At 53.2% G+C, this 15,010-nt stretch overlaps 1 protein-coding gene across 2 annotated transcripts in view; it reads right to left on the reverse strand.

The window, feature by feature from the left end:
- Positions 1–15,010, reverse strand: part of TENT4A (terminal nucleotidyltransferase 4A) — a 46,291-nt gene that overhangs the window by 8,968 nt on the left and 22,313 nt on the right. For both annotated transcript variants that reach the window (XM_042953448.1, XM_042953439.1), the window contains exons 2-7: positions 9,897–10,020; positions 9,299–9,345; positions 8,247–8,367; positions 5,847–5,954; positions 4,527–4,655; positions 1,898–2,111 (exon numbers count right to left, since the gene is read on the reverse strand). In XM_042953448.1, coding sequence (XP_042809382.1) covers positions 1,898–2,111; positions 4,527–4,655; positions 5,847–5,954; positions 8,247–8,367; positions 9,299–9,345; positions 9,897–10,020 — 743 coding nt within the window. The remainder of the gene's footprint in view (positions 1–1,897; positions 2,112–4,526; positions 4,656–5,846; positions 5,955–8,246; positions 8,368–9,298; positions 9,346–9,896; positions 10,021–15,010) is intronic.

Raw genomic sequence — 15,010 nt, forward strand, 5'->3', positions numbered from 1 at the left:
CACCAGAGAGTCAAGGCAGCGACTGTGACCGACCACGGTGGTGCTGGCCAGGCGTGCACGAGGCGGGCGGCTGGCCCGAGACACAGCACTCCCATCAGCGCCACCAGGACCCGCGGGAGGCCGCCCTTCGGGGCGGAAGGCCGCAGGCCCAGACTCTCCCCCGGTGAGGACCGGCCGGGCGCGGGGCGCATGGAGCCAACAGGGAAGTCACCAAGTGAGCCACAGTCGAGGAACTTTTGTCACAGGACATTTTTGAATTTTAATCAGCATCCTTCACAATCCAAGTAAGCAGGACTTTTTTAGGAGACATTCTAAGTACTGGGATTTTTCCTTTTCCAGATTTGGTAATACAATCCAGTGATAACGCAGGCTTTCGTCTTTTAAGTACATTTAAGCAGATAGTGAAGACACTGGAAACACCTCCAACTTAACTGATTAGACACAGACAAACAGACGTGAAACGTGTTCCTACACTGCTGGGGAATCACGACAGAAAAAGCACGGCGTTAAGTCACGTCATTTATGAACGACAGAACAGTCAGCACGTTTCCTTTCAAGAGGCTGTTAAGAAGTAAATTTCACACTCCAGCAGCCCCGAAACAAAACAAAACAAAAAAACTGTTACACTTGAGGACATTAAAAAATATATAGTAACTGAACAAGAAATGCCAAATACAGATGTGAGAGACAAGCTGGGGAGAAATAAAGGACAGCGTGATGACAAGGAAAGCTTCCCTAACACACGCGCGGGATCTCCCAGAACCACTCAGGTGAAGGGCAGTGTACCTGGAGCTGACATCCCGCCCCCCCACCTTCTCTGTCACCTGTCCGTCACTGATTTTATCACCAACAGTAAGACCTAATAGACGCTCAATAAACATTTGTGGAATTGATAAATAAAAATTGGGTCAACTTCACTAAACCACGAAAGAAATCTAAATTCGGAGCACCTGGGTGGCTCAGTAGGGTGGGTGTCATGAGTGTCGGCTCAAGTCATGATCTCACGGTTCATGAGTCTGAGCCCCACGTCACGTTCTGTGTTGACAGCTTGGAGCCTGCTTCGGATTCTGTGTCTCCTTCTCTCTCTGCCCCTCCCCAACTTGTGCTCTATGTCTCTCAAAAAATAAATAAATGTTAAAAAAAAAAAAAAAAAAAAAAAAAAAGAAAGAAAAAGAAATCTAAACTCAATGAAAATTTATACTACGTGGTTCTGTTAGACCAGCAAAGATTAAGAAGACTGTGCCTACGCTAACGGGGACATGAGCGCCATCAAATCCGCTCGTGGGAATAAAAGTGGAGAAAGAGGAGGCCGCCTCAGGACCATCTGCGCAGCAATCCTTGGAGCAGAACACGCCTACGCACAGAGGAAAGGGGCCTGGGATGTGCTGTTAACTAGAACGACGAATTGTAAAGCTGTGTGCATTATGGGGGCCACTTAATTAGTAAGATTACAATAATAAATGTTAATATCCGTGTAGGAAAAACCTGGAGGGATAACACGCCGAAACGGAAGGGGATTGCGGCACACTTTCATTTTCTGTGTGACCTGCTTCTCAGAAGTGAATGGTCTACGACGGATATGTGGATATGTTATACTTTACTAATCAGAAAAAATACACTTTTCTTAATTTTCACTTTCTACATTTTTCTGGTTAATCAAGGAATGGAAACAAAACTCCAACGTTGTAAGAACTAGAAGCATTAAACGAAAGAGTTCCGAAGGTATCCCGCTTAACTGTCAGCACAGTAGGAACCCGCCTGGAACCCAGTGCACTGCCCTTGGCTGCAGGGACTGTAGACACGCCCCCTCCCGGCCCCGCCTGCCCCAGCCACGGCCATGGCCACGGCCACGGCGTGCACTGGAGACACCAGCTAACTCGGAGCAAGGCGCCCTTACCTGGCAGCAGAGGGTCCTCAATGCACAGCATCGATGGTCTGTACCCACTGGTCATGGCTTTCATGATCTCTTCTTTGGCGATATAGGCACCTCCTTCTTTTATTCTAATACCAGTTTTCAAGTAATTAAAATTTCTTCCGTAGAGTTCAAAAAATTCTACAAGAAGCATTCCAAGGTTTTCATCAGCTCTCCGGGCATCAATTCTTGGATGCAACTGTAAAAGCAATATATCCACAATTTGGATTCAAGTCACTTTCTGAAAAGACTGCATGAAATCAGGAGACCTACTGGTCTCTCCAAGGAAACGCCCTCCGGGGCACCTGCTCTCTCACCAGTTCTGTGAGGACGCTCCGAGCAGCAGAGGTTAGCAGGCCCTAACCGAGCCTGGAGAGCCTTCGTCAACAGAGAGAGTTCAGAAGAAATAAAACCTTCTCATCTCTGTTTTTTTATTACAGTTTAATTCTCTGAAATTCGTGACCCACAGAGCATCTTCCTACTAATGCAGACATGTGATTAACCACAGATTAGCAAATACCGATAAATACGCAGAGCGTCTTCTCCACAACGTAGAGTCCTCTGGCCGGTGAATGCAACGTTACAGACTCCATCCAACCTTAACTGCGTTATTCCAAAATACAACCCATAGAGGGCAGTGTCAGACCGGAGAGAGTCACAGCGTGACACACAACCAGAATGTGCGAAGATTAATTTTAACTGTGTACAGGTGATTAGTACTGTGTCATAACATTTACACCAAATTTACATCCCTGCTCGTCACACGGATTAGTGCCAGCCTCAGTTTGGTGCCCCATTTTCTGTAAGCGGGTGACGGACTTATTCTGAACCTAGGATGCAGCCTCTGGACACCCTCCTGCTTTAAGAGGCTCGGGAGGCAGGCCTGCGCTGCCCACAGTGACAGCCACAAGCCATGAGTGGCCATTCATAGTTAAATTAATTAAAACAGATTAATTGAAAACTCCATCGGCCTTGCTGGCCAGGCTGCGAGGGCTCAGTGGGCACGTGTGCTCATGGTGCCACTGCGGGACACGTGGGGCGTCACGCCGGCCGGGGCGGGCCTGGAGAATGACGGCCACATCCGGGTGAAAGCCACGGTTCCTGGAAACTCACACAGGTCCCTGAGGAGAGACAGCTCCTGGCACCGACAGGTGTTTCCGGGGCTCACAAGAACTGAGGGTGTGCACGTGCCTGCACGTGCCAACGGCACAAGGGCAGCATTTGTGCTCCTGACACCCCCCCCCCCCCCGCCCCACTTCTCTTCCTTCCTGATTGCCCTCCAGTCAAAATCAAGTACCTGAGCGCCACCCAGTGCAAGGTTGGGGCTCTCACCTCTGTGGGCCGCGAAATGGACTCAGACGCTGCTAGGGGCCCAGGTTCGCGGCGCGATGCACCGGGCAGCAGGGGGCACGAGGCCAGTGGCAATCCCACGCACACCGCGTGTGGCCTTCTGCGGGGTCACAGGACTGCACCCGGGACCCCGTGGGGAACGTGCCAGGAGGCACTGAGCCCAGTGCCCGGCACCATAAAAACAGGCAGTAGCCATGACGACAAGCGACTGAAAATAGTTCCAATCAGGAAAACGGGAGGGAATCAGAATAGTACGTTGTACTTAGTTCAAAATAATGGGAAGAATGGGTCCAAGGGCAGCATCACGGAGGCCAAAGTGGAGGCAAAGCGCTGGGAGCAAACTGTAAGAAACCGTAAGAAAACAGGTGTGGAATCCCAGTCTCGTTCTTCTTAACGCATCTCCGGCAGAGACGTGCCCCAGGGTCAGAGGAGTCAGACTAATGAAAGGCGGTGTGACCATGCCTTGAGCCAGCAGTATGAACAATAAGGAGAAAAAGGGGCCAAACCTTGGATGTAAAATCCCAAGCACAATCACAGGTACAAAACTTAACGGCAAACAAGGAGGAGTAGCCCGGCACATTAAAATACACACGCAAGGCTTGTGTGACGAACAGAGAACCCTTCAAGAAAACGTAAACGGGGTCATCAAGGTTTCCATTCACTTAGAAACTGTCTTACATGGTAACAAGCGTAAGCACAGTTTATCAATGTCCCAGCATTGAACACTCGGGGAGGTTTTCTACTGACAGGCTGCTCCACGGTCCTCAACAAAACAAGGGCGATATAAAATTCAAGACAAAGTATTTGTGTCTTGTCGATCTGAGAAAAAAGACTCTCTTTTCAGCAACTTTTTCAATTGTATATGGTACCCAACTTTTTTCTGCGACAAATTTTTAGTAAGCCACAGTTAGTAACCAAGAAAACCAGCTTTTTATGGTCTATCGAGGCACCAGAGCGTCCACACGTACGGAGCTCTCGAGTTCAGACTGGTGCACGCCTGACTGCTCTGACCAGACAAGCCTGCCCTCCCTGTAGCAGCTCAATCAATTAAAAAAATAACCTATAAAGGAGAAAAATGAAAGAAGCATTCATCAAAATAATTTTGTCTCGACAATCAGAGGTTCATTTCTCCTGGACGGGAACACAGGAGTAAAGGGCAGCAAGGACCGTGGGAGCATGTGGAGCAGGGGCTCTGGAACATCACGGAAGCATCTACTCCTACGAAGTCTCAGTGTCAAGGTCTCTAGAGAGAACACACACTCACCTGTAGAAAGCTAATGGCCATTAAAATTAGGCTGTATGAGCTAATTCCACCTGTAAAAACTTCATTCAGGTCCCTCTGCAGGAGGAACTGTTTCAATACTAAAATCAAGTAAGGCAGCAATGAATATTTCTGTAAATTCCAAAAAAAAAAAAAAAAAAGAAAAGAAAAAAAAGGGAGAGAGAGAGAGAGAGAGAGAGAGAGAGAGAAAATATTGGTTAGTTAATATACCTTTAAAGATTTCACATAGCCAATTTCACATAGTAGGAAAAAAGCTTAATCCTCTTGCCACTTGGAAGGCTCTGGGCCCGTCATCCTCAAATTTTAGGGGCCTGAGAATTCATTATGTGAGGGGCTTATTAAGACATGCCCCGCCCCCCACCAGGAGCCACATCCCAGGTTATGGTTCTGCAGGGATGAGGTAGGGACACTTGCATGAACAATCCCCAAAGAGGAGGTCAGGGAAGAATGAGTGTATTCCTTCAAATGATTTCCCATGGCCCGGCTTGCCCTGTGACAGGTGCAGGGTGGGGGGCGAGGAGGCGGAGAGGAGGGATGTGGCAGTGAGCCAGGAAGAACCCGGAAACAACACCCGAGGCACCCAGAGAGGACCGAGTGGGGTGTGTGTGTGTGTGTGCAGCTCGTGAGTCGGGAGGACAGGAGCAGAGGGCCACGGAGAGCAGGGTGAAGGGAACAAGGAAATGCAGAGGCTGGAGAAGCAGGGGGGTGAGGGGTGGGGGTGGTGGGGAGAGTGTGGAAGCTGCTGCTGTTTTTCACGTTCTGCTGTGGCAGAGGAAAGGGAAAAACTGAAGGACCAGGGTCCCTGGGCCTGCAGGAAGAGGCAGCGTCCAGACGGTGACACTGGGGTTGCCTCTGTGAGGGGCTTCACCTCTTTCCCTGTAACAGGAGGGAAAGACCGCCCGTCGCACTGGACCCCCACACCTGTTGGGCTCAGTGAACAAGTCGGCTACCCCGCCCTCAGGCACCGAGACAATCCAAAGTAAGCAAACTATGTCAGGACGTCTTCCACTTCCGATAAACTACCCTTGCAAATCAGGCACACTGAGCTCCAGGGATGGTCAGTTTGTAATAATGAGAAAGAACATTTTCACCAAGCTCTCTAAAATAACACTCTACTTCCTGGTCAGCGTGGAAAGTGAAAACTTACAAAAGAGCTACACAATTTCAAAGCATCTCTAGAAATAATATCGGAGATAAGTAATTCAACCGTATTGCCTTTATCATGAAGACCATCACAGAGTTTAAAGTGAGACGCTGACGTAACAAGGCCCGTTTTTACAGCGCTAACGCGGACGACAGCACCTTCATGTAATTCTTGATGAGCTCCGCTGCCCGGACCCCAGTCTCCATGTTAAAGCTGATGTCGACTTTAACTTCAGTCTCCTGGTCTGTGAGCTTTATTATCGGTACCTGCAGAGATTGGATTGTAAAAAAACAACTAGGTTCTACTGGCCAACATTCACCACAGTCTGATATCAAAATGTTTCCGAACTTGTACAGAGGGGTTTTCTTTTCTAACTCACAAAAGAGCTGAGAGATCATGAGTCCCGGGCTTTAAAGAAGAAAAGAGATTTTGCAGTGTGAACCTTGACCTCATGGGTCCCTGGAGTCCCACACCCTCCTCCAAACCCCCCGACAACAGCCGGTGCTCACCTCTGCCCGGCCCTCCTGGCCAGACTCAGCATCAGTCATGGCCACTACCTGCGGGAAGGCTTGGGCTCCACAAGGAGAAGCCGGCTAAGTTCTTGCCCCGCCCCCGGGGGCACCTGGTGATGGGGCGACACTCCAGGTCCCCAAATTATGTTTGCGAGAATTTCTGCAAACACTCAAAGGAACTCCAAAGCCAGCTTTTAAATTATGTTTCGTGCTGATATTTCTCCAAACAATCCTACTTTGGGTTTTCACTAAGACAATTTAACTAAAAAACAAAACCAAAGCAAAACAAAAAAGCAAAACAAAACACAAAAACCACTTTCCTGAAAACCCAGAGTTAAGAAGCTAGACTGGAAACATTCTCATCATAAAGACGTGCAAGGTGCTCAAAACCTGCCTCATGAGGGCTGCCCAAGCAGCCATACTGACCACAGCCCTCCCCACCCCACCCCCCACAGAAAATGAATTGTGTACTTCCAGAACAAAAGGCAGCCTGGAAGCAACGAAAAAGCACTTTCCCTCACCAAAACGACTGGTCTAATTAAAGGTCTGGAGACAGGGTGCGCACCTCTTCTGGGCCCTGAAACGCACCTGGCAGGAAACTGCCAAGGCCACACACGTGACAGGGATGGGCCAGCGGGCGGTGACCGTGACTCCTGGAGACCAGCAAGGCCAGCAAGCATGGGCGGCTACAGCGAGTGTGGTCCAAGAGGGCAGAAAAACAAAATGCTTTCCCAAAGAACTTCCCAGTGTTTCAGAAGGAGCCCACGCGTCCACAGCACAGTCAATTCCTCATGAACAATCCCTGCTCCCCATCACCGCTGGGCACGGCACCTCCTTGTCTACACTCACGGGACACTTTCCCAAAACCCCTCCCGGTGCTCGCCTGGCTTACACACACGCACCCACACACACACCCTCCTACACACGCACACACACACACACCCTCCTACACACGCACACACACACACCCTCCTACACACGCACACACACACACACCCTCCTACACACACACACACACACACACACACACACACACACACACCCTCCTACACTCATAGATTCTAGAGATTAGCGACAATACCACAATACTTATTTCTCGGTCGCTCAATACAGACAAGCTTCCTTCTTAAACACCACTCTCAGGCCGGCCTCCGGAGCCTGGGACGAGAAGCAGGTGAGGCCACCAGCAGAAAAGGCAGCCCGGCGTCAGCTCATGCTTAGAGAACCGAGCAGTGCTGGACCCGCGTGGCTCGGTTCCCCTGAAGTCTACACCGGGCCCCTGGCAGCAGAGGGAGAGGTGTGCACAGCAGCTCCTGTGACACCGACTGGACCGTCTGTCCGCCCCGTGCTCCGAGCCAAGGGCAAGCAGGGCCTTCTTCCGCTCCTCTGCACCTAACCCGGACACTGGTCAGAGACCACCGCCATCTCGTTCCCGTCAAGGACAAACGGCAGAGCCCCAGAGGGCAGGGCGGGGGGGCTCTGAGAGGCACCACGCGAGGGGCCAGTGAGAGTCGAGGGCCCGAGCAGTGTGTGCCCCGGACTTGGACTTGGGTAAACCTGGGTGAGTGCACGTCAGAGCACCTGCATCTTCCAACTTGTCCCCGAGATAAAAGGTCTCCACAGGTACGCGTCTGAACGATGAAAGGAATGGGCAGGTTCTTGCTTAACTAGAAGCCGGCAAACGGTCACTGTCTTCTGTGTAACAAACGCCGTGTTTTAATCACCGGGCTACGGGAGCGAGACTGGGCAGCACAGGAACACGTCGGTTCCTTACGCATCCGGACAGAGGTTGGCCCCGGCCCAAGCAGGCACTTCAGCGCCAAGTACCGTGTGATGCTCTCATGACGTGCCGTGAGAATCGTGCTCGGCTGGTAGTCCTAGCTACTCGAACACGGGTGCATGTACACCGGACGTAGAGAACTCTTCAGAACCCTACGCAGTGACGCCCGTAAACAGCGTGAGCTCAAGACACAGGACAGTCACCGGAGCTGGCAGGTGTGCCCAAGCGCCAACCGGGGCTGAGGGGCCCGAGCCGCCCGCACTTACCGTCGCTTTGTCAAGGACTTTGATGGAGCACGGCTCAGCCACGTTGTGCTTCCGCAGGGCCTGCTCCAACAGCTGCAGAGGAGGGCGCTCCCATTTTCCAAAGACCACTAAGTCGATGTCGCTGGACAGAAGAACACGTGACCGTGAGCCACCCGCTCACATCACTATGCAGTAACACGCGCACGTGGGGCACACACTCACAACTCCTTCGAGGGGCACACCCACCCCCACCGGGCACATCCCTCTGAGGGAGAGAGAAAACGCGGTGTGCGAGCTGCTGGTAACGTGTGGGCGGAGAGCCGAGAGGCGGGAAGAATCTCCCAGCATCCTCAGGTAAGTAAGGAGGGTGAAACGCTCCTCGGAGGTTTCCTGGCCCTCCGTCTACACTGTTGCCTACACTGCCCCACTCTGGCTGACCTGTGGCTCCTGGGTACCCGGGATCTGTTCTGTTCCCTCCGGGCCCTGCCAGGGCTATCCCCAAATCCTGGGATTACAGCCCTGTTTAGTCTCCAAATGTTAACAGTGGGTTCGGAGAAAATAAGCTGTTAACGAAACACTGCACATAAAACTGATCTGGGTATCCAGATAGTTCTTGACGAGGAAATACTGAAGCACAACTTTAGGAGGCTACCTCGTTGGCTGCTTTTCAATTAAATACAAATACAAAATACTGCTTGAATAGAATTCTGCTGGAATCTTCACTGAAACATCAGATCAGCTTTCAAAAACACACCCAAAACTTTCAGAGTTTTCTCTACCGCGTTGTCTTCCCACGGCCCTCCCGCTCATCTTCACGTTCCTAACGGCCAGCATCTCTGCGACACCCCAAATCAAGCGCAAGAGGGGAAACGCAATCAGTTATTACAACACTAGATTAAATGTTATTTCCTGCCCTGTTCCCTCTGTGCTGCCGTCTCTTCCTCTAGCTTACGTTTCTAGCCTGGGATCTGAATACGAGGAGCCTGCGTTTAGCCCTGACCGCGCACTCAGATGTCGCCCGCCCCAGATGAGTGGCCGTCCGGCCGGCCTGTGCAGGGCAGCCTGGTACTCACCTCGTGGGAAGATAGAGGCCTGTACTAAAGCTGCCGAATATCTGTACCTGAAAGAAAAGAGTGGTCGTCTTACAGCACAGGCCAGTGCGAGCAGGCAGCCCTCCACCCCCCCCCACACCCCCCCGCAGAAGAATTTTTTAAAACTCAAAATTGAGAGATGAAACAATTACTGGCCTTTCCCACAAGTGCTCAGAGCAGAGGACTTTTCAGAGCTGCTTTCAAACCCTCCAACCCCAGGGCGCAGAGGTTGAAAGACAACCGTGTGGGAGGTCATCTTCCAAGAGGAAGGGAACGGAGTGGCCGCCCGTGCCCACGGGGACCCCCCCCACCCTGCCGCGCCCTCCACCAGCCCGGCCATCAGGAGGGGGGCCAACAACAGGATGGGTGCCGTGGGCACAGGACGCTTGTGGAGTGAGGGCAAGGGGTCGGATTTCGGAGTCCGGAAGGTGCAAGGCGGGGGCCTGGGAACGTGCATTTCTAACAAACTCCTGGGTGATGCCTGCCACCCCCCAAGGGCCGCCCCTGGGGAAGCACGGCCCCGGGCAAGGAGAGCCCAGGCCCCGGCCTGACACAGAAGCACAGTGAACAGGGCACCCACATCAGCTGCTGGCCAGAGGTCCTTAACCACCGTTTCGATCCGTTTCACCACCTCCCGTCTCATGGCTGCTTCTTCAGGACAAGGGGACATGAAGTTATAAAAGTCAATTATTTCCTCATGAAGTCTGGTGGACAAAAGAGAAAACACACGCGTTATTGCTCTGAAAGTCAACCACATCCACTCTGCTGTTCGATCAACAGGACTCTGGAATAGCCGTTGGGCCCAGAGCACCCCCCCGGCTCTTCTCCCCTCAGCAGGCACAGGACGGAATGAACACGCCGCGGGCGACGGCGGCCCGGCAAGCCTGGCCACCACGGGCGGACTTGGGGAAGTCTGCCAGGACACAGAGGCTTCCTCTCGGCCCTGCAGGACCCTCCAGAACAATCCCCGCGGGGACCGCGTTCAGAAGCCGAGGGAAGCCCGTCCACAGAGCGCAGAGCGGGGCCGGCCTGGCATCCAGGCCTCCGATCCCACCACACCCTGGGGACAAGAGCCCCCTCGCCCTTGCCACCACACTTGGGGGTACGCCCCCCAAAAGGCGCCAGCCGACCAGGAGGCCCACAAGCAGACGCGGGTGCGGTGCCAGTGCGAGGCCCTCTCTCCCTAACAAAGATCTCCTTAAGTAGCGGCCGGAAAAGCCCATCCCGTGGCAGGCCCTGGCTCATGGAGCTCGGTTTCAGGGCCAAGGATCTACACGGAAGCCTCCTTCTGCAGGAGGGAGAGACGGTCATCCTCGGTCACTTTCAGGGATTAAATTATGGGGCAGGTGATCTAATCCTGGGAAGCAAAACAAATCCAATTCACCTACTTCCTCTCTAAGTCCGATCAGTGAACAAAGAAATGACAAAATAGAATCTGCTTGATAATAACATAACGTTAGTGCGACAGCTAGCAGAACAGTCCGCATGACAGAAGGCGACACTTCTCAACAGGACCTGTTAGTGTCACGTGACAAAGGCAAGGGGCATCACATCACCTCACGATTCCCATCAGCCCTCCTTGTCAAGGCGGCCCTCCACTCTCTCGCCTGGAGCTCTGCCCCGGCACCCCGAAATCCCTGTGCAGCGACCGTTCCTAACACTCAGCAGCCGGTTGACAGGCTCCTGGAGGCCGCTGAAAGCTCGCTGGGGGCTCTAGCTGGCAGTTGGCGATTGCCCACACCTCTGCCCTGGGTACATCTGCACTGGATGTAGGCCAGTTAGATTCAGGCCACCACTGGAGCTTAAAATCAGGCCTATCATGTTCAGCTTCGTAGGAAATCAAAAAACGAAAATCCCACCCAAGCACGCCGCTGCCTGAGCCAGCACAAGAGCACACGGGCTCCAGGGCCTCTCAGGACCCCTCTCATGACAGAGGTATGAAATTTGGAGGCAAAATTATAAAGACACAGATCTAGAAAAGTTAAACAGCTGACCGACCCAAGTCGCAGAAGGGGAATACCCAAGCTAGCATCTGGAATTCTATCCACATCCCACACGCCTAACCCATGAAAACATCTGGCAAACGGGGCGTGCCACTTTCCCAAAACGTCACTGCAGGCCAGCACCTGCAGGATAGAAGGCACCAGGACCGTCAACTTCCTTCTAAGCCGCATGCAACATCTCACAAGTGACAACGTGAGACTTTCAGCCCCCGACGTCCCAGGCCTCTGCCCTCATCACCCTCAAGGCTCCAGAAAAGGAAGGAGCAGGAGGGACCCCTCGCTGTCGTCTGCACAGACACCACCAGCGAGCGTCACACCGTGTCCGCTTTACCGCAGGTGCGCTGACCGGCTGGAGACAGAAGACGGGGCTGCCTGGCGTCTCCCCTCCCACCCCCGCCCACATTTCAGGAGAGACGAACGACGAGGTGGAGGCAGGCCCACGTTCACAGAGCTCGAAGTGGTTCCAGGAACAACATGAGGCCTCCCGGTCTCAGGGTCGCGTTCCGCCGAGAAGAGGAGACGCTCTGCCAACGCACCGACCTGAAATGCGGCTTACGTCGGGCCTAGCTGGTAACAGCTGTGACAGAGACCAGACAGCAAGAGGACTCCTGCTGTGCCTTCTGGGAATAAGAAGGGCACTCCCGGCGCACGCAGGGACTGGATGAGAAGCCCCCGCCGGCCCTTTCTGGAGGCGAGCAGGGTCGGCGAGCCACGGTGCGACTCCTGCGGCTGCGGGGACCACGGCGCTCTGGGCTGCGACGACACCGTGGGCCCAGACAGACAGGAAGCTGTAGCCATCACCACATGTGGGCAGACCCCGAGAGCCCCCTCGGCTGCTTGCTCTTACTCAGCAGGGTCCTTGCGGAGCCCTCCCTCAGCTGAGGAGGCGCCCGGGGCTGGGTGAAGAGGGTGGGGGAATCGAGCAGGGAGGGGACGACCGCCCAACCCCAACCCGAAAAGGACTGTGCCATCAGAGCAACTCAACAGACACCACAGGACAGGGGCGCCTGGGTGGCTCAGTCGGTTAAGCGTCAGACTTCGGCTCAGGTGGTGATCTCACGGTTTATGAGATGGAGCCCCGAGTCGGGCTCTGTGCTGACAGCTCGGAGCCCGCTCAGATCCTCTCTCCCTCATTCCCTCTGCCCCTCCCCCACTCTCTCTTTCTCAAAAATAAACATGAAAAGAAAAAAACAAAAAACACAGGACAAGGGGGGCAGCACACCTCTGCCCTCCCACCCCCCGCCTTCACTGCCCCCTCCGTCCTTCCCACGGCATGGCGAGGGCCTCCCCGCTCACTGCCTGGCCTCCAGCGCCCGAACAGTGCCGGTTCCTGGGGAGCATCTGACTGCAGTGTGGGATGAATCAAAGCAAGCTCTGACTAAATGAATGCTTCGCTTAGGACCTTGTCATTTAACATCTACATTCCCCATGAAATACACCCAAACTTAACATTCCAAACAGGGCTAAATGCAAGTTTGGATTATTTTATTCACGCCTAACATTACGCGTAGTTTTCATCACTTTAAGAAACTGCGTCTTATGTTGTCGACAATTCACTTTCACAACGAAGTGTTATCAGCCACAGGCCCAACTGCAGGCATCACACACCCCACAGGTCAACTTATCAGTCTGTCACTCCCGACCCCGAACCCACCGGCACACTCACTTCTCCCAAGTGGTTCAGAGTTCCGTCCATCGTCATTTATGTCCACGCGATCACTTCCACACAGCAGCAAAAGCGAGGAGCCTCACTCTTCTCACCCATCAAAACCTCAAAGGCATCGCACATCTGACAACACATCTACATGAAACCACACTGAAGTCTCCGTGTCTGCGATTAGTCATGATCTCTTAGGGCTCAATGTCAGCCACCAGCATTCGGTCTCCAAATCTTCCATGGAAATTTCTGTGCTGTGACCATCATAGAAAAATCTCCTCTATAACGGATCACAGAGGGGGCATGTCAAAACCACCAGGACACTACGATTATTTAATGAGACTTCCTGGGAAGGTTTCTTAAGGGAAGAGAGGCCCACGTGATCGATTGCGAGAAAGGCCCCAGGTATGGAACAAGGAGGGCAGGTGAATGCAGTGGGCCAACCCCATGATCTAGACTGGACCACCAACACTCCATTACTTCTGTTCTCTGTAGCCAAACTGAATCCTGAACAGGAGCCTAAAAACAACGGCGTAAGAGTCCCACCTTGTTCTACACTTGAAAATGTAATACAGATGCAGAGTGGAACTTTTTAAGTGAAAAAAGTCAAACGTGAGAAGGAAAAACCCACAAGGAACCATCACCAGCTTGGACTGGAAGACGGCCTTTCTACGCTCTCATACAAAACGACAACAATCACAACACAGAGACGGAAGAACTTCTCTCCAGAAACATGCTGACGGTAAACAAATTAAAAAGCGTCCGGCAACTGCACGTGGCAGAAATAGGACGAATCTGACTCTGCAGAAAGACCAGGCCCTGGCATGCTCTGGGGTAAGCTGACAATTTATCAAAAGGCTGAGCCCAGTCATTCCACTTCCGGAAACCTGTGCTGAGACCCTGAACCCCCCCCCCCCCCCCCCGAATCTGCAGGGCCTGCTCAGTGCAGGACTGGGGCCATCAGACCTGGTCCCACAGGAGACGCTGTCCACTCATTAAGAACACAGAAGATGTGAGTGCCCCGGTGAGGAAGATCCCACGACAGCCTGCTGGTACAAAGACTGATAACAGACCCGGCCCCACTTGTGTCTGAGTGCCCGGCCCCTCCCTGTGTGCAGCACTAAGCACAGGACAAGGTCTAAAAGGCCACCTGCTGACGCTCACGGCGTTCCCACCCAGGAGACTCAGATGGGCTGGCGTGAGAACAGTCCACTTTCGAATCTCAAGACTTCTATGCAGATTGTTTTTTTTTTTTTTCCAAGAACGTGCTCATCATACAAATTAAAAAATGAACACAAAAGAGTCAACTGCATTTTAGATGACCAGAGTGTGATTTTTAAGTTCTCTTTGCCTTGTGCATTTTCTAACGATGAATATAGATGCCCTGAAAAAAAAAAAAGAGGGTATCGAGTCAGGCCTCCCACTGCCCCACACGAGGCAGTGGACTCCGGGAGAGGTCTCCCAGAGCAGACCGGCGAGGGGCGCGCAGGTACCAAGGCCGCCTCCGGGAAAGGAGGGGTACCTGCTCCCCACACAGCTGGCCGTGGAGATGGCACGTGCTGTGCGAGGGCCACTGAGCACCCGGGACATAGTGGCGCACGTGCACAACCGCGGACCCGGGGCTCTAATCTGCCTGAACGTAAATCTAAACAGCCACACGCGAACTAGCGGGCCTCTCGCGCGGCCCGGGCGGCCGCTTCCTGACTCTCCCGAAGACAGGCCAAATGAGACACGGGGCAGGCAGGGGCAGCCCCACTTAGGGCACACTTGTCGAGCTTTCCCAGAACTGCACGCACGGGCTCTGTCTCACCCCCCAGATCCTCCCTCTTCTCACCCTTGGAGGACCTGGCAGCCCCCGAAGGCAGAAGCGACCCCCCCACCCAAGGATCAGTCTCGCTTGCGGGGCCCCACCAGGCGCACACAACCCTGCAACCAGAGCCCAAGTTGACAAAAACGCACTGTGGCAAATAATGCTGCAAAAGAACACAGGGAGGCACAGATCTTTTCCCAGCACCATCTTCGTTTCCTTTGGGT

Source organism: Panthera leo, chromosome A1 (assembly GCF_018350215.1).
Source record: "Panthera leo isolate Ple1 chromosome A1, P.leo_Ple1_pat1.1, whole genome shotgun sequence".
In the NCBI taxonomy this organism is placed as follows: Eukaryota; Metazoa; Chordata; class Mammalia; order Carnivora; family Felidae; genus Panthera; species Panthera leo.